Raw genomic sequence first — 20207 nt, 5'->3', positions numbered from 1 at the left:
GAGTTTGTTGTTAACAGCTCCGATCGTTTCCTCCCTCTTGTAGTTCTTCCTTGAATTTTCCCCTGTACCGCTAGCATGAAAATACCGTTTTCTCGTATTTTATGAGCTAAATACTTTAGCTTTCTAGTTTTGATATCTTCAACTACGACTTTCCGCTCCTCTCCTATTCTTGCTAATACTTCCTTGTTGGTAAAGAAGTCCTTCCATGAGATTCGTAGTAGCCTTCGATAGCACCACATCTCGAAAGCGGATACTTTGTTCTCGCATTCTGCACTCATGGTCCATGTTTCGCAGGAATATTTCAGAACAGTCCATTCTCTTCCTCAGATCTATACTCATTGTTCGATTTCCCAGCACATTGGCAAGGTTATTGAAAGCGGTTTTTGCCATTCCAATCTGTGATTTAATTTCTTTATTATCTCTGCCATCATTGTTTATCAGCGCTCCAAGGTATCTGAATTGGTTTACATTTTCAATTTCTTGTGATCCGATGTTGATTTTGACCACTTTATCATCTTCTTTTGTAAATCTCATCACCTTGGTCTTGCCTGCATTTATTTTCATTCCGTATTTTAATCCTGCACTGTTGATTCGGTCGATCATTTTCTGCATCTCTGCTTCTGTCCCAGCAAGGATCACTTTGTCATCTGCATAGCTTATTTCATTTATTCTCTTGCGGTTGATCTTGAATCCCATTCGTTCGATTCGCGCTTCCCTCATTATTTCTTCTGCATACACATTGAACAATCTGGGTGAGAGGGGGCATCCTTGCCTCACACCTCTCTTTATTCCACATCCCTTCTCTGAGTACTCAGTTCCAATCTTGATGTTAGCGCTTTGCTCCCAGTACAGGTTCTTGATTATTTGCAGGTCTTTGTCATCGATATTGTATTTCTTCAGGATCTCCAACATCTTCTCATGGTTGACACGATCAAATGCTTTTTCATAATCGACAAAGCAAGCAATGATTTCCCTATTTGCATTCAGTGCTCTTTGAATGATCACCTTCAGCAGGGCAATTGCATCTCTCGTCCCTTTTTTAGCTACAAAGCCATATTGCGTTTCACTTAGATTTTCATCTATCTTCTTTTCAATTCTGGCATTTATGATGGAGAGTAGTAGCTTCAGTGCATGGCTCATTAGTGCGATGGTTCGATATTCAGAGCATTTTTGCGAGTTGTTCTTTTTTGGTATTGGTACAAAATTTACTGCTTTGAAGTCCTTAGGCAAAGTGCCTTCATCGTATATTTTGTTCATTATCTTCAGCAGCTCCTTTTCATACTCTGGTGTTAAATGTTTAATCAAGTCTGCTGGTATGAGATCTTCCCCCCACTGCTTTGTGGTTTCTGGCTCGCTTCACAGCATTCCTCAGTTCCCACATTTCAATTTGTGGTGCCTCTTCTGTGGATGAAACTACAATTTGAGCCGGATGTGTATCATCTCCATACAATTCTTGTATGTAGCTGATTCAGACCTCTTTGGTTTCTTGATTGTTAGCACAGTACTTTCCATCTTTTCCTCACATATATGCTATTCCGCTTCTCCTTTTCTTGTGGGTGGCCATCATCTGGTTCACCTTGGTATGCATTTCTCTAGAGTTGTGCCTTTTCTCCAGCTCTTCTATTTCTTGGCACTTCTCATACCACTTGTTTTTGGCCATTCTGCACATTCCCATGATCTGATTATTTATCACCGTGTATTCGTTACTTGGTCTGTTTTCTTTTCTTCGTTCTTCCATCAGATCCAGTATCTCTTGAGTCATCCATGGTTTGTGTTTTCTTCTTCCTTTGAATGGAATAGACTTTTCTGCTGCTATTTTAACTTTTCGCTTCCATGTTTGCCACTTTTCCTCGATACCTTGTTCTTCTTCCAACTTGTCTTCCTTTTGCTTTTCCAGTTCTTCTTAGAATTTCTTTTGCACTTCTTTTGATTTGATTTTTGCAATGTCAAGTTGTCGGTATCGTTCTTGGCTTTTCTTCTGGCTCTTCTAGACTAGCTGGCATTTTGCAGCCAATAGTTTATGGTCAGAGTTGCAGTCAGCACCAGGATATGTGTGACAGTTCTTCACTGTGTTCTTGAATCTTCCTTTTATAAGTATGTAGTTTATCTGGTTTCAGGCTCGATCTCCAGTAAAATGACCATTTTTAAAAATAAACTCGCAGAAAAAAGGCAAAAATTCAAATACCAAAACCTAAACAATTTTGTTTTGGTTCCGGGATTGTTTCGGGTTCAAAATTATATTGGTTTTGGAATTTTTTGGTTTCAGGATCAAAAAAAAAATACCAATTTTGGTTTCAGGATTGATTTTGGGATTGGATTTGAATCTGGATTTAAGCGGTACCAGTTTCAGGATCGTTTTGGTCCCACAGCTCTGCAATCAGGAGAGAGACCACACCTGACTTGGACCTATAACCAGATCTCAATCAAGAAGGAACCCTCAGTGGTAAAGACTGCTCTGAAGAAACTAGATGTAATTCCAGCGAAATATTACCAAATTTTATTGTTTGTAAACCGGCATAATACCGTTAATAAAATTTTTAAACAAAACAATGAGTGGCGCAGTATTAGTTTCAAAACTCAAATTAAAGTTTTTCTACCACATCAATTCACAAATTTTCAGTCGGCACCACCCCCTCCAAAAACCTGAAAATAACTTCTATTTTAGAAATAGTGTAATTTTCAAGTAATCTTTACCTCCTTTTTTGCACATATTAATATTGAGAAAAACCCCTTTTACTTGCGCGAAACTTTTAATAAAAATTGAAAAATTAGAACATAAGTATGTATACGAGTGAGACAATGTGATATCTGTCCCAGCTCACATTGGCTTTGCTATTTTTTTTGTAATTTTCATACTGGAATAAATAAAGCATATAGTTGCTCTTATTGTGTTTGTTCTTAGTTGTGCAAGTCAAAATTATTTTCCATTTTTGTCCCGCCCCCCCTCAAAAATTGAAGCAGGACACCATCGTGCCATGCTTGCATCATGTTAATTTATGTTTTTTATTTAAAAAGTTATTAATCAAAGTTAAGCTGTTTTTTATACCCAAAGAAGTATCCAGTTGGAAGAGAAACTTGTAAAAAAAAATTACCCCGCCCCCCCATTGGAAACTTGTTCTTCAATTCAAGTAGGGGTGTGGTAAATATAGAAAACTGGAAAAAATGGTCAGGAAAATTGATCTGGAAAACCTGGGGAAAATGACTTGCCAAAAATAGTGGACATCCTGGGTATAGCATCTTTGATACTTTGTATAATTCAGTATTGGGCACCTTTGGGCTGTTTCCTATCGAGGAAGACCGCCAATGGAAGTGAAACGTGACATGTTATAAAAATCTTTTCAGTTAGCAAAGAGTGAAATTTCATACCTGAAAACGAGCCCCTGCCAAGTACTGTTTGTACTATTTTTCCTCTCGTTTCGATCTTGGGTTTGTAATTTAACTGATTAGAATTTGGATACGTGCACAAGTAAATTCTCGCAAAAATAGAGTTGATCGGTATAAAAAAAATTCCACACGAAAAATTTTCCACCGAGTACGAACTTCGAAAGATTTTTTTTTTGGTCACGATATTTCAAAATAAGCGTTTCGAGTTCATGTTATGCTTCGAGCAACCGCATCCGAAAAAGTAAAGAAAAATAAACACTCCCTATTGACAATTTCAAGTGGCAGAATGCTAGCAACAGTGCTAGCATGACCATGCTAGCACTGGTTGCACCATTTTGAACACCTTTCCTAGCATATCTGCTAGCAAACTGTTGCCAGCACAATGCTAGGAAAATGGTACTAGCACCACGCTAGCAGCATTTCTCTAGCATTATGCTAGCGATGGTTTGCTAGCAGATATGCTAGTACAGGTGTTCAAAATGGTGCCATTGGTGCTAGCATGGTCATTCTAGCATATTTTTAGCATATTATGCTGTCATGCAATTGGCATAATTCTAGCAGGGGGACTAGCATTATGCTAGCGTCAGTTTGCTAGCAGATATGCTAGTGCAGGTGTTCAAAATGGTGCTACTGGTGCTAGCATGATCTTGCTAGCTTTTTGCTAGCTTGTGTATAATAAGTATTATGCTAGAAGTGCATTAATTTCCTTATAAAAGAATAGGGTATTTTTAATTATGGTACGTTTCCAAAAATATCCAAAAATGGGCAATTGCCCTACAATGCTAGTTTACAACTAGCATTGCACTAGCATCTTGTGCTAGTATAAACTGAGTGATTAGTTTGCCAACTTCACTCTTCTTAATTTAAACAGGAAACTGTATTGAGCTTATATTCGACTTGACTACATACTTCATCTAAGAGAAGTTAAGTGTATCATGATAAAGAACAACGCTAGCAATTTGCTAGCATTATGCTAGCACTTGACTGCTAGCACCTGGATAAGAAGTCTTTTTTAAAAAATCCAGCACTATGCTAGTACTTTGACTGCTAGCTTTACCAACGTTAGAATAGTGCTAGCAGTAGACTAGTGCAAGTTTACCTGTGATTGTATTTCTAGCATGTAACTAGCAGATTGCTAGCATGCCTTTTGCTAGTTCACCTCATGCTAGCACCATTACAGGGTGCTAGCAATGCACTAGCAATATGCTAGTAATGACTGCTAGCTTTACTCGGTGGTTATGCTGCTAGCATGTAACCAGCGAATTGCTGGCCTGTCTTTTGCTAGTTCACCGCATGCTAGCATCATACCAGTTCTATGCTAGGATGAATTTTCCAATAAAATGTCTGCTGGCAAAGTGCTAGGTGCTAACACCATTCTGACTGGTAATCTGCTAGTTGATTCCATGCTAGCACCGTGCTAGTATTCTGCTACTAATGCTAGCATTCTGCTAGTAAAATTGTTCATAAGATAATTATTCTGCTAGGATTAACTAGTGTATGGTTAGTGTACTTTTTACTAGCTCATATCATGTTAGCAACATGGTAGCTTTATGCTAGGAGAAACTGCCAGCATCGCTCGGTAATTATGATGCTAGGATATAACTAGCATGTTGCTAGCATACATTGTGCTAGCTCATCTCAGGGTAGTATTATGGTAGAATTTTGCTAGCAGGAGCTGCTGGGATCACTCGATAATTATGGTGCTGGGTTTTAACTAGCATATTCCTAGCGTACATTTTGCTAGATAATCTCACATTAGCAATATGATAGCATCATGCTAGCAGCGACAACTGGCATTACTAGGTAATTATGAGGCAAGGGTTTGACTAGCACATTGCTCGCATACATTTTGCTAGCTCACCCAATGCTAGCGATATGATAGCATCATGCTAGTATGAACTGCTAGCATCACTTGGTAATTAAGGGGCAAGGGTTTAACTAGCATATTACTAGCATGCATTGTGCTAGCTCATCTCATACTAGATATATGATAGCATTTTGCTAGCGGGAAATGCTAGCTTCATTCGGTAGTTATGTTGCTAGCATGTAGCTAGCTCATTGCTAACATACTTCTTGCTAGTTTGTATCATGCTAGTAATAAGCTGGCATTTTGCTAGCATGTTATGCTAGTTCATTTCATGCTAGCATAACGCTAGTATCATGCTAGTTTCCTGCTACTCATGCTAGGTGGGTGCTACTAATGCTAGCATTCTGCTAGTAAAATTGTCAATAGGGCTCATTTCGTTTTAATTTGTGTCGGCGATAACATATGTATGTGGTTCGAGGTATGTGTGAAAATGTAGACTAGAAAAACACCAGAGCGTTGAACTACATATATACTGATCGCAAAATTCCCCGAGGTTGAAAGTTCGTGATACGTAAATTAATTAAATCAGAAAAGAACAAATAGCTGGCGCGCCGAATATTCTTGTACAGGGTGTTCCGAGAATCGTCTGCCAAAATTTAACTGTAAATCGTTCTCGAGTAGATGAGCAAAAAAAGTTATTATGACTGGTTGCCTATCTTTTGAATTGAAAGAGCCACCTGCTTCGCAAAAATCGAAATTTACTACTAATTTTTGAAAAAATCATCAAAAATAAGGAAATTGTTTGAATCATTTAGGTAAATTATGCCCATAACCCATAGTACTCGAGTAGATGAACAAAAAATATTGTAATGACGATTGCCTATTTTCAAAATTGAAGGGGCAAACTTGATTAAAAATTTCCAAATTTGAAGTGCCCTAGATTTTGAAATTTTGAAATTTTCAAATTGTGTTGGCCCCTTCAATTTTCAAGATAGGCAATTTCTCATGATAACTTTTTTTGTTTGTCCACTCAAATACTACGTATGAGTTAGTAGAATCAATGAAATGATCCGAATATTTTCTCATTTTTGGGAAATTTTTCAAAATTGGTACATTTTTTGCCAAAAATTGTGCAACTTCTTCAATTTACAGATAGTAAGAAGATGTCTGCTTCATTGAAATGACTTCGGTAATCCATAGTATAGTGCTCAAATAGACGAACAAAAAATGTTAATATAGCAAATTGCCTGTGTTTCAAAATTGAAGGCGCCAACACAATTTGAAAATTTGAATTTGAAGCATCCCAAATTTAGAAATTTTGAACCAAGGTTGCCCCTTCAATTTTGAAGATAGGCAATCAGTCATAATGATATTTTTAGTTCGTCTACTCGAGTACTAAGGGTTATGGGCATCATTTGAGTGATTCAAACGTTTCCTTATTTCCGATGATTTTTTTCGAAATTAGTAAGTGAAGCGCGTGGCTCCTTCAATTCACAAGTAGCAAATTGCCTGTGTTTCAAAATTGAAGGCGCCAACACAATTTGAAAATTTGAATTCGAAGCATCCCAAATTTAGAAATTTTGAATCAAGGTTTCCCCTTCAATTTTGAAGATAGGCAACCAGTCGTAATAACGTTTTTTGTTCCTCTCCTCGAGGACTATCTGCAGTTGAATTTTAGCAGACGATTTTCGAAACACCCTGTATAATGCTGATAGATGCCAAGAAAATGACTCGCTAAAATCAGCTCACAAAAAAATAAGTTGTGCGATAATTTTTTTCCCAAATGTAAACATTTTTTTCAAACCAGTGTTATTTTATAATTTGATGCTTGTTTCAATATGAACGCCCCCCCCCGCCCTTCCTGTTCGAAAGTAAACAGAACACCGAACTCGTCCGGAGAGTTAACGGAAACGACGGTAATGGCACACTAAATTCATCACAATAAATTATTACGCGTTTCAACCATTTAGCTTTAATTTTTATACCTTGAATACACTTAATATAATACATGCAGGTGGTCGTATGGTATATTACTTTGGGAGATTGTCACCTTTGGCGAAGTTCCTTATGCTACGTACAACGATGTGGACAAACTGCTAAAAAACATTCGCTCAGGATACTGTATGAAAAAATCTGATGATTGTTCAATGGACACGTATGTACACAGGACCTCATGATCTTGAAATCAAAAAGAAATTTTCAAATCATTAGAATTTGCTGAATAAGAACAGAAAACATTAGAAGTACCTACGAGATAAATGCAATAGGCAAGGAGCTCTGAGTACGAAGCTAGTTACCTACTCGTAATTCTTCAGCAATTACAATACAGAGTCTAGAAGGTTTATCAGATTCAAGAATTTCAGATTTCATACACAGATATGTAGTTGAATCTTTGACAGCATTTTCGGAAAAGGCTACTTTTTAACAATGTAAGATGACAAATTATATTGTACTTCTTTGATAACTTTCAAGTTTGAGGTATGGCATTTTTTTCATTTGATTGCAACATCATTCAGTGAGAAAAACTCAAATTGATCAGTAAATGTTGAATTTGACTATTCGTTCTAAATGGAATTTAACAATCTACATTTAGTTTTTCTAAATAATCGCTTTTTGAAACCGAAACTCACTTCCAAGTTCCAATCAACTTTGCGAAAGTAAAAAAGGTCATCGATGGAAATATCAACAATTCGTAAAAAACGCTCATTCGTGAAAAAAATTTCCAGAACAGGGGTTCGAAAAAAACATTCGGCTTATTAGAGATTAAAGGTTACATAAATATTTCGAGATTTTGACTTTCGAGGAACTTGTTCGAGAAAACGTAAGATAATAATCCTCGTATATAGATATTCATAATTTTAATAACGTATCGATCTAAAACTCTCGCCTTGAGTATCGTGAACTCTTCACATGATCATGCATTTTGGGAGGTACCTATGTAAATTTATTAATAATAGATATTCTCTGAAAATCAATAAAATCCATCTAAATTCATCCACCATCCCACGAAGACTCGGAAATAGAACCCTCATCGAGTTTCCCAATTCCGATTTCCAGCTGATTTCGTGAAAGTGAAAAATATTATCAAAGGAAAAATTAAAAATAATAACTCCTGTCTTTCCAACATACCCAATTATTCAATAACAATTAACAAGTATAGGTACCTGATAATGTATTTACGTACAATACGTGTACTTACTCATAGATATTTTGTTGGAAAAGTATTCTCACATGTGTGAGCACTCGTATCTTGTTCGAAGCTCCTGATTGCCATCACATACCCGGCACGTTTTCCTTAGCATCTCGTCTTTTGTATTGTCGGTTATTTTTAAGGCATACGCTAAAAAGTAACAACAAAAAAAATCATAGCAAATAATTAAGGTGTTGGACTAAATTCTACATCAGACTTGACGAAACTAAATCAGAGTTTCATTCATAAATTGAGTTGAAAAAATTGGATCACATTTAAAAGCGACGAGGTGAGAACTGCTAATCAATACTGCGGAAATGGAAAGCTAGGTGAGCCGTATTTTATATTATACCATTTTCTAGCCATACTTGGGACACTTTTGACATTGAAATTCGGCGTTGACATCTCGTGGCGATGGCGGCGCCACCATCGACTTGCTGAAAGGGGGACATTATGACGTAATTTTGTACAGAATCGCATCTTGACCAATACCACCTATAGTAGGTAATGTTAAAGTTTTGGCCATTTATACTCCGAAAATAACTACTTAAAACGAATAAATTTGCCGGCTACATTTTCTCAATATTTATTTCATCATCTTACTTCTAACAACAACTCGTAAGCTAAAGCTATTCTGGACTCTAACACGAGATCACAGATAAAATATAAAGTGAAGTGTGGTTTGATCTGCGCCACACTACCAACAAACAACTGCGACTAAACTCCGAACTTCTACACTCCCCCTCAAACCACACAAACCAATAGAAACTTAACACTATGTATAAAACGATATAAAAGTATAAAAGTATAAAAACTGAAAGTAATACAAAGTCACAACAAAACTTCCAAACGTAATAATTATAAAAATACAAAACTCATAAAAATAGTAACGTTCACCAATAGCACCAAAAAGTAAACGTAATTCAAAAAACACAAAATTTCACTTAATTCTAAAATTAACCATAGGTCGTAGGAACCAATAGGAACTACGAGAAAAACGATACAATAAATCTAGGCAAACAGAACAGTCTTAAATCTACCGGACTTTGATTACAATCTAAACTACTTCAACGATAACATATCAACGAAACAATTAAACTTTTTGTTACTCAAGGACTTCGTAAAAATATCGGCAACTTGAACATCAGTTGCACAATACACAACATCAACAATCTTATTCATATAGATGTCTCTAACGAAAAAATACTTAACATCGATATGCTTGGTCCGTTGACCAACAGCATTTGTACTTTTAATCATCTTAACACAACCTTGGTTGTCTTCGAAAACTTTCACCGGACTTTTCAATACAACACCTAAATCTTTCAACAAACGACGAAACCATAAAACTTCCGCAACACAAACTGACAACGCAATAAACTCAGCCTCTGTACTCGAAAGAGCAACCAAATGTTGCTTCCTGCTAGCCCACACAGTTAAACAACCATACACCCGAAGACAGAAACCAGACACTGACTTACGCGAATTCGGACAATTTGCCTAATCAGAATCAACAAACGCTTGCAAATCATCTTCATTTGGCTCATAAACCAACTTTTTATCCATCGTCGATTTCAAATACTTAAGAACCCTCAACAGATGAGAAAAGTGTTCATCAGTAGGATTCTGCTGAAACGTACCAAAATAACTCACCGCAAAACAAATGTCAGGACGAGTCCCAATCATTACGTACATTAAACATCCCAACAACTCCTTATAAGGCAACTTAGTGTTCGAATGCTCATCTAAGTTCACCGCTAGCTCTAAACCCTTTTCCATAGGGGAATAACAATTCTTTGAATCATCAACACGAAACCTGTTACACAATTTCAAAATCAATTCTTTCTGATCGATACTCAAACGTCTTTCTTCTCTATTGTAATCAACTCTCAAACCTAAAAATTTCTTACACTCTCCTAACGATTTAATCTGAAACTCTTCTGACAACATACCTTTCACTCGATTCATCTCATCAAGGTCATCACCGCACAAAAACATATCATCGACATACAATAACAGGTAAACATAACCTTTCACAGTTTTCTTTATATATAAACAGGGATCATTCTGCGACTGAACAAATCCCAACTTTTCCAACGATTTACGAATACGCTTGTTCCAAGCTTTCGGAGCTTGGGGAAGACCATACAACGCTTTCACCAACAGAACACAAAAATCTTCACGATCACCTTCAATTTTTACCTCTTCTGGCAATTCCATAAATACCTCCTCGTCAAGGTCACCGTACAAAAACGCATTACACACATCAAGATGCTCACAATAATAACCTCTTTTCGCACAAATACTCAACAAAGTTCTCAGAGTTGTAATCTTCGCCACAGGTGAGTACAACTCACTGAAACCAAACTCATCATCACTTTCGTTTCCTCTAACTACCAATCTGGCCTTGAAACAACCTTCGCCTTGCACTTCAGATTTCTTACGATAAACCCAACCACATCCTAACACTTTCTTATCTTTCGGTCTTCTCACAACTTTCCAAGTACCACGTTCTTTCACAATATTCAATTCTCTTTCCATTGCACGTTTCCAACTAGGCCAATCCTTCGAGCGTTTGGCTTGCTTCACACTTCTCGGAACATTTTCTGCATACGCTTCAACACTAAAAATACTACCTACATAACCGGGGTCTTCATCCATACGAATATCTTCAATATTCTCAATATCAATTTTTCCGAAACCTAAATCATCTTTATCGCCTTCACTTTCACTCAAATTGAACCTAACATCTCTCGAACAAACAATTTTCTTATTCACAACATCCACTAAACGATAACCAGTCTGAGCATAACCGACAAATTTCAACCTCTCTGATTTTGAATCCCATTTTGAATCGACTCAATTCTTCAAATTATAGGCATCAGAACCGAACACTTGTAACTCTTCATAATCAGCATCTTTACCGTACCACAACTCACATGGAATTTTTCCTTCGACTGTCGGACACCTATTAATACTATAAACCGAATAATAAACCGCTTCAGGCCAAAACTCCTTGCCTAAGCCACTTTCCCATAAAACCGTTCTGGCTCTTTCCATTATCGTCCTATTCAATCGCTCAGCACGACCATTCTGCTGAGGACGATAAGGCAACGAATACTGCAAATGAATACCTCGATTCCGACAATAATCCTTCATCTCATTACTTATGTATTCGCCTCCGTTATCACAACGTAGAGCACGAACATTTTCACCATACTGATTATACATAAACTCATTAAACTCTCGAAAATTTCTCAAACACCTCGGACTTAGCACTGATAGGATAAGCATGACAAAAATGAGAATAATCGTCGAGAAAAGTAACAAAGTACGTCTTATCATCATAACTTACCGGAGTTAATGGACCTACAACGTCCGAATGTACAAGGTCAAGACACCTACCAGCACGCTTATCATTTTGGTGAAAAGGTTCACGATGTTGCTTACCATGCACACAAGCTTCACAAAAATTCTTATCGATCGTCTCTAAACCCAACTTACCTTTGATCTTTTTCATATCATCATAATTGAGGTGAGCTAACTTTTTATGCCACATCTCACACTCATTGGAACCTGACACAGCATAAACGCCTCTAAACAACTCAAGCTTCAACTTATACATCACACCTTCTCTCACAGCTACCGAAACGACACTATTATCTTTCTGATCAATAAACAAAGCATGCTTACGTTTAAACAGCACATCATAATCGCTATTGTCAGTGATCCGACCGACTGATAACAAATTCGTAGATAAACTCGGCACGAAATACACATTTTTGATAACACCACAACCTGGCTTTCCATCTCTCAACACAAAACGAACCTTTCCTATCTTACGAGATTCCACTAACTTACCATCAGCAATTTTGAACTTAACCGGCACTTTCAAGGACACAACATCAGACAAGTATTTTTCATCATTCACTAGATGATCAGCGGAACCAGAATCAAGAATAAACTCAGTATAATTCACACCACTCGAATTGTCAACCGACCTCACTGGTTTTTCAATATCATTACATTTACCATCTACAAAGAATGTAACATTATCGGTCATATTAGCCTGTCTATTATTACCACTATCATTATTATTACAAAACTTGGCAATATGCCCTTCTTGATTACAACGATAACAAACAGAACGAGAATTATTATTAAATCTGGCATTATTATCATAAGAGTTACCAAACTGAGAATTACCACGATAATTACCGTAATTACCACCATTATGCCCACCACGATTAAAACCATTCGAATTATTATAATTTCCTCCATTATAATTATTACCGCCACGATTATTATTAAAATTGCCACGAGCAGGATTAAAGTTACCACGATTCGGATTAAAATTACCACGATTATTATAATTACCATTATTATTTTGTAACTTTCTCGAACAAAACTTTGCCACATGGCCATTTCTCCCACAAAAGAAACATTTACGCGGATCACTACTTTTCGAATTATTATTCACGTTATTATTATTAACACCAGGATTACCTCGATTAACTTGCATCACCGGAGCCGAAGTTGAAACTTTAGTTGAACTTTCATCAGGTTTCTTCAAACTTTTACCATACGTTGATATTTGACTGATAACATCACTTAACTTCAAGTCAGGATCTTTCTTCGCTTCAACAATTTGAACCTGTGTATCGTATTCTTTCGCCTGGTCTAGAGTTAGCAAAAAGCAGCTTATCTTTTTTGCTTCGGTTAGGTCCGCACCAGCATCATCCAATTCTCTTAGTATCGTTTTAAATTTCACAATATGCTTCTCGATATCCATGACGTTTTCTCCAATTTTTAAGGCTCCCATTTTTCTTTCTGCAATCATCAGGGATTGAAGATCTCTCTGGCTGTAGTTATCATCCAATTCTGTTATTATGTCTGCCGCGTACTCACGATTAACACAGTGGTAAAGATGGGAATCAGCTATATTCTGCATAATCAGATATCTGCACCGTTTGTTTTTCTTTTTCCATCTTGAATCAGGATTCTCTGGTACTCTCGAAATCGCTATATCTTTCACTTCATGGTAATCTAGTAACGCCATTACCCGTATCCTCCAGTTAGGATAATTCGTTCCATCGAACTGCTTAAACGATCTTCCATTATCACCATTCATCGTATCTGAATCTTTCACCAACACTTTACTTTACAATTTACAATTTACACTTAAAAATCGACACAATACCAACGCGCATTTCTGGGCCCATAACCTGTTAAAGTTTTGGCCATTTATACTCCGAAAATAACTACTTAAAACGAATAAATTTGCCGGCTACATTTTCTCAATATTTATTTCATCATCTTACTTCTAACAACAACTTGTAAGCTAAAGCTATTCTGGACTCTAACACGAGATCACAGATAAAATATAAAGTGAAGTGTGGTTTGATCTGCGCCACACTACCAACAAACAACTGCGACTAAACTCCGAACTTCTACAGGTAAAAGGCCTGAGCGCTGAATCGTTATCACCTTCTGACGTCACACCTTAAGGGGACTCGATTGTGTTTACCATTTGAATTTTAACGTATGATTAAATGGCGAATTTGTGAAATTGAGTAAAACTTTCGTTGAAAAAGTTATTGAAATGATGACTTATTAATTAAATTTGTTCTAAAATGTGGTACAGTGATGAAATATTGTTGTTTTCAACTACTGGTGGTGTTGGATTACTCTATTTTTGTACAAAAGTGAATTTTTCATGATCTGTTTGTGTTGTGACTGTTGTGTGATTTGGATGTGTAGATATCTTGTGAACTGTGAAGTGAATAAAAATGAAAACTGATGTGTACCTACTAGTGCCTGTGTTTTACTTGAATAACGTTGCAGTGAAATGAGTAGTGCATAGTGTACCATAAAATCTACAATGAGTTTTAAACCTGCATAGTGAATGCAACCATCCAACTACAATGGATATCTGATCAAGAAACCATCAAAATCTCAAACCAATTTGCTGAAAGTGTTTGAATTATCAATTTTATCACTCAAGTTGGTCAGCAAAATCAGAGAAATCATTTTTATCGATCATATCACTGCTGAAGAAACTAAACTGTCCAGTGTCCTGTGGTTTTTTACCTGTAGTTGAAAATGGAAATGGAATACACACATTGGAATTAGAGTTGATATCATTTTAATTTAGTGGGATTTGGACAAATTCGACAATTATTTATTATATTTCACCAGTGAGTTTTGTAATATCTTCCAGAAGGTATAATTTTGTCATGTCTATGTCTATGCATAACTTTCATCTTTAATGTTGAAAAACAGTGTTGTTTATCACCTCATTTTTTCATTTTTTTTTTCATTTAAATCATTCCTTAGTGATCTTAAATTCATTATTCATGTTATTCATGTGAATAAAATATGAAAAATAAAAATTTTCACAGGAATTAATTCGTTCGAGTGTATTTTTTATTCATATCATAGTGTATTTAGATACAATAGATACGTAAGTAATCCCTCATAGTGATGACGTCACAAAACAGCGCTCAGGCCTTTTACTATAGGTGGTATTGTCTTGACAAGCTGAGTGTGCGCGTGTGTAAGCGTGCGTGAGTGTGAAATGTCCCCCTTTCAGCATGTGAAAAGAACGCTCTATTTTACTCGGAGCAAGTTTTTTTTTTTTTTTACTCCGAGCATGCGAAAAGAAAACAGCTAGTTTTGGAACTAGTCGTTGTGAAAATCTCGTCAACATCTCAAAAGTTGAATGTTGCTAAAAATTTAGTTTCCTTTAAATCCTGACATTTTTTTTTTTTTTAATTTGAAATTGAAATGAACACCAATCATTGTAAAAATCGAAAGTTCTTGAAAGTTAGGTGTTGCATTGCATCCCTCTGTCATGTCATCCCTTTTTCCATTATCACTAAAAATTTAGTCGTCTTAAAATCGTAACATCTTTTCTTTTTTTTTTTTTAAGTGCATGTAATTGGGTCAGGTAAGAACTTGGGAGAGTTGCAACATTTTTTTATTTAATCAGCTGTCAGACTGACATTTTTGAAGGTGGAGCTTCCATTCAACGTTTGGAAAAAAATCGCAACATTTGGAGAATAAAGTTCTAGTGAAAAAATCAAAGAGAAAACACGAAATAAAATCTTAGGGTTTGTGATTGGTAGGTACTAGGTACATACTTATCAGTATACTAATACCAACATACGCACAGTGGGCCACAGACCCTCCAAAAACGGCGATAATTCGGATTCCACCTTCATCGGTGTGCAATACGTCGAATAATACGTTTTCGAGGTCGTAGAATTCGAATCTGCACTTATTTTTTTGTAGGGGTGGGGGATGAGGCGCGGGGAGCGGGAAAATTTGAAATGTTGCTTATATAATCGTGTAATATATCGATTAATATGTTTTCGAGGTCGTAGAGTTCGAATCTGGAGTTATTTTTTTGGTAGGGGCGAGGGGTGAGGCGCGGGGAGGGGGACATTTCAAATTTTGCTTATATTATTGTGTAATATGTCGATTGATATGTTTTCGAGATCGTAGAATTCGAATATGCGCTTATTTTTTTTGTAGGGGTGGGGGTGAGGCGTGGGGAAGTGAAAAATTCCAAATTTACTTTTTGATGTTTTCTTAAACCACTGATTTTTAAAGTTTACAGTTTTTTACACAAAATCAGAACACATTTTGGAACAAAACTCATATAATTGCGCAATCTTGCGTGTTCTCTTCTGCATAGTGATGTGTATTTGGGAATAGTGTATACTATGTTTTAGCGATTTTTTACCCGAAATTGTCCCATTGCTTTGCAGGTTCATTTTTCTATTAAAAATACATCAATTTTCTTCACAATTGCGGATATATCGCAATTTTAAGATCAAAACATGATATACTCGATTCAATTTTGATTGAAATACGTTATTTGAGATATAAAATAATTTTTTCAAATCAACGATACAAACAACCTCGAAAACATAACAAACGGCATATTAAACGATAATACGAGCAAAATTTGGAATTTTTCACCTCTCCACGTCTCGCTTTTAATCCCTACCAAAAACATTACTCCATTTTCGAACTCTACGACCTCGAAAACATATTAATCGATATATTACACAATAATATAAGCAGAATTTGAAAATTTTCCAGTTTCCACGCCTCACCCCCACACCTACAAAAAAAATAAGTGCATATTCGAATTCTACGACCTCGAAAACATATCAATCGACATATTACACAATAATATAAGCAAAATTTGAAATTTCCCCCTCCCCGCGCCTCACCCCTCACCCCTACCAAAAAAATAACTCCAGATTCGAACTCTGCGACCTCGAAAACATATTAATCGATATATTACACGATTATATAAGCAGCATTTCAAATTTTTCCGCTCCCCACGCCTCACCCCCCCCCCCCCCCACGTAGGCCAGTCGGTATAGCACTTTTTGGAGGCAAACCCAAACAAAATTCCCACAAAAGATTTTTTTTGCTCTAAAAGGTCTAGGATGGTGTCCTAAACAACATATCCGGAGCCGCCCCCGATCCACCTGGTGCGTTCTCCCCCACAGTGGATTTTAGCCCCCCAAAACACGTTTTTCGCAATTTTCTCCCCCGCATTACATTTTAGTGGAAAATATGTGGTTAGACAAAAGAATCTACGTCAAATTTCCGATCTAATGATGTATCAACATTCCTTGTACGTTCAAGGGGGGGTGGAATTACAGCCATTCAACAAAGGGGGGTTTCTTGAAAAATACATAAATGCAATAGGCGCCTAAGAGGGGTGAAATGGTCTCCGAAAGCGTTCGAGTTGATATTAGCATGGAAGGTGAGTACCATTGAAACACTTCCGCATGAAAAATGTCAGATCCACACCCCCTCCCATTTTTGAAGAACCCCCTTTTCTAAAATTTCAATAACAGTTTTCTCAGCCCCATGTTGACCGATTTTGAAAATTTTTCAGTATGTTGTGGACATCCTTAAAGGGTATCCTTACAAAAATTTTCAGCCACCTCCCCTCATATTTACCCCTCAAAATGGCGTAAAAATGTGTCGAAGGGGGGGTTGGGGTAAAATGGGAATTTTGGGGGAAATAACTAAGTATCAATGAATAGGATGTCGTTTTCTTATGATTCGATACCGCTGAGCACGAATATGACGTCAGATTTTTTGCTACACTCATCTAGCCCTCTCCAGAGTACTTCGCCCCCTCAAATTTGACTATTTTTGAAAAGCACAAAATAAGTTTAAAACTCCATTTTGAGGGGTAAATATGAGGGGAGGTGGCTGAAAATTTTTGTGAGGGTACCTCTTAAGGATGTCCACAACATACTGAAAAATTTTCAAAATCGGTTAACATGGGGCTGAGAAAACTGTTATCAAAATTTTAGAAAACGGGGGCTCCTCAAAAATGGGAGGGGGTGTGGATCTGACATTTTTCATGCGGAAGTGTTTCAATGGTACTCACTTTCCATGCTAATATCAACGCGAACGCTTTCGGAGACCATTTCACCCCTCTCAGGCGCCCATAGCCTTTATGTATTTTTCAAGAAACCCCCCTTTTTTGAATGGCTGTAATTCCACCCCCCTTGAACGTACAAGGAAAGTTGATACATCATTAGATCGGAAAGGGTATTCCACGGTAAGATAGGCGAAATGGCCCTGTTCCCAGATTTGGAAAATTATGATGGATTATTGTTGGGTACCTCCGATGAAAATTTTTGAGCGGAATTTCCGCCCCCCCCCCAACCCACCCCCCTTGGTCTGTATAGCCAAAAAACGCGTTTCTTACGAGAAAAATTCTGTATCCATGAGTTGTGGGGAGAAAATTTTGGTACCGCGTGGAATGTGTAGGGGAAGCATGGGTCTTTTAACACGATTTTTTTCAAAAATTTTTACCATAGTAGTGGGGGTGAAATTGACAAAAGAAAACTTTGAACCGCCACAGCTCCGGAGTATAGTATGGGTAATCCAAAAAACTGTTTTCGCCAAAATGTGTCTTTTTACTAGTACTCTCTTACTACCAATCCATAAAATCGAAATTTTGTCTGAAAAATGGTCATATATGTAAAAAGCCCTGGAAAATACGCGTTTTTCGCGTTTTTTTGCAAAATAATGTGGAATATGCGAAAAATACATGGAACAAAAATGTTTAGCGTCAAATTTTACCCTAGAAAATGTGTTCACAAGGTTGTCAAAACGCTCATCTACTGAGCTACCCGCGAGCACACGCCGCGCCGCCTCTTTGCAGCAAAGTCAAGAGATGAGATATTATGGCACCTGCACTAGGGTGGTCCTTATTTTCGAAGTTGGAATTTTTTTGCTCCCACCCTCCAAAGTTGTTCCATTTGATGAAAAAATAAATCCTACGAAGTTTAAACCCCCTGTGTAAAAAAAAAGTGGTGCCAGAATGCCCCCCCCCCATTTTTCAAAAAATTGAAAAATGGAAAATGATGCAATTTTTTTAAATTTTTGATTGTTTTCAATCTATCGCACCCCAATATTCCCCCTTTGAACCAAAACAGCCCCCAGAAATTTTTTACCCCCTCCCCAGTGAGGAAACAATATAACTTGCTATTTTGCTATACCGGTGGAGCGGAAAAATTTATGGTATCAATTTCGCTGAAATTAAAGTATGTTGGAGATTGTGCGTTAAAATTACCCCCAAAAAAAGTTCAGCCTCCCACGTGCGCCTGCGGTGAACCTGTGCCCCCCTCCAAAGTGGGGCAATTTTGGGGGAAACGTGTAGCACTCAAAAGGTGCGATTTGAGATTATGAATCGAATAGCGTTATCAGTTTTTTGATTTGACCCCAGCTAACCCCTCCAAAAAACGCTTGAAACATCGCGAATAAGCGTTTTTTTGCTATTTTAATTGAAAATATACTTAGTCCTTTTCACATTGAAACAAGTGAATTCGGCTCGTATTCCAATCTCCACTTCTCCCCCTTTCTTGAGGGGGCCCTTGCTCCATATTCCAAACTTCCCTACCACCTTGAATTATTCCAACAAGAAAAATCATGGAATAAAAGTTGCTTCTTGGAAAATTTTCTAAATTTTGGTTCTTACAAAAATTTCATTTGGCGCTACCCTTGGGCCCCATATTACCAAAAACAATTTCCAAAAAAAGTCAAACAATGATGTTTTTTCATTTTTTATTTTAAGCTGCTATAAAATCTGGTCTTTGGTCAAAATGGCCGAAACTATTTCCCCTTATTTACCAGAATTGTCTAAAATTCTCGCTTCATTTGCGAAAATTCTCAAAAATCTTGCTTTTCTGACAGAACACCCATAACATTTAACCTTTGGTCAAAATTCCTGTTCTTTTGCCAGAATCATGAAAAGATTTCACTCTATGTTAAAATTGCAAAAAAATCCTGCATTTTGGCAAAATTACTATAAAATATGTTATTTTTTTCAAAGAGCCACAATTTCTTTTGCCAAAATTATGTGCCTTCAAAAAAAAGTTGTAATTTGTTCCCAAAAATGAAACAAGGTGCTGATTTTTTTTTATATTGAATTTTCAAATTTTTCTTCCATTTTTTTCTCAGAGTCACAGTTTTGTTTTCCAGTTGTCTCTGAAAATGAGGATTGCGGACCAGAAAAATTCCAACTTGAATGAATTCTAATCCACTTTCTCACCCCCTTTCCTTCCTCCCCTAACTATCAAAATATTTAAAAGAAGATCTCTTCTTCTGCTTTTTAAAAGCACCCTGCCCAGAAATGAAACATTTCCAAAAAATTGGTACAGATACCAATATTTTCAATTAAAATAGCGAAAAAACGCTTATTCGCGACGTTTCAAGCGTTTTTTGGAGGGGTTAGCTGGGGTTAAATCAAAAAACCGATTACGTTATTCGATTCATAAT

General features: G+C 36.8%; 1 protein-coding gene across 6 annotated transcripts in view; it reads right to left on the bottom strand.

The window, feature by feature from the left end:
* LOC135837996 (uncharacterized) overlaps positions 1 to 20207 on the bottom strand; it is a 110280-nt gene that overhangs the window by 77297 nt on the left and 12776 nt on the right. Inside the window, exons 4-5 of one of the 6 annotated variants that reach the window (XM_065353488.1) lie at positions 8391 to 8531; positions 7149 to 7369 (exon numbers count right to left, since the gene is read on the bottom strand). The exons of 2 other annotated variants lie outside the window; for them this stretch is intronic. In XM_065353488.1, the coding sequence (XP_065209560.1) occupies positions 8419 to 8531 (113 nt within the window). In that variant the 3' untranslated portion in view covers positions 7149 to 7369; positions 8391 to 8418. Of the gene's footprint in view, positions 1 to 7148; positions 7370 to 8390; positions 8532 to 20207 lie in introns of those variants that run through there. 3 more of the 6 variants (XM_065353480.1, XR_010557291.1, XR_010557290.1) reach the window with 3 other exon arrangements.

Source organism: Planococcus citri, chromosome 1 (genome assembly GCF_950023065.1).
Source record: "Planococcus citri chromosome 1, ihPlaCitr1.1, whole genome shotgun sequence".
Taxonomy (NCBI): domain Eukaryota; kingdom Metazoa; phylum Arthropoda; class Insecta; order Hemiptera; family Pseudococcidae; genus Planococcus; species Planococcus citri.
The sequence above is the reverse complement of the archived record's forward strand: the minus strand, read 5'-3'. Positions and strand labels throughout refer to the sequence as shown.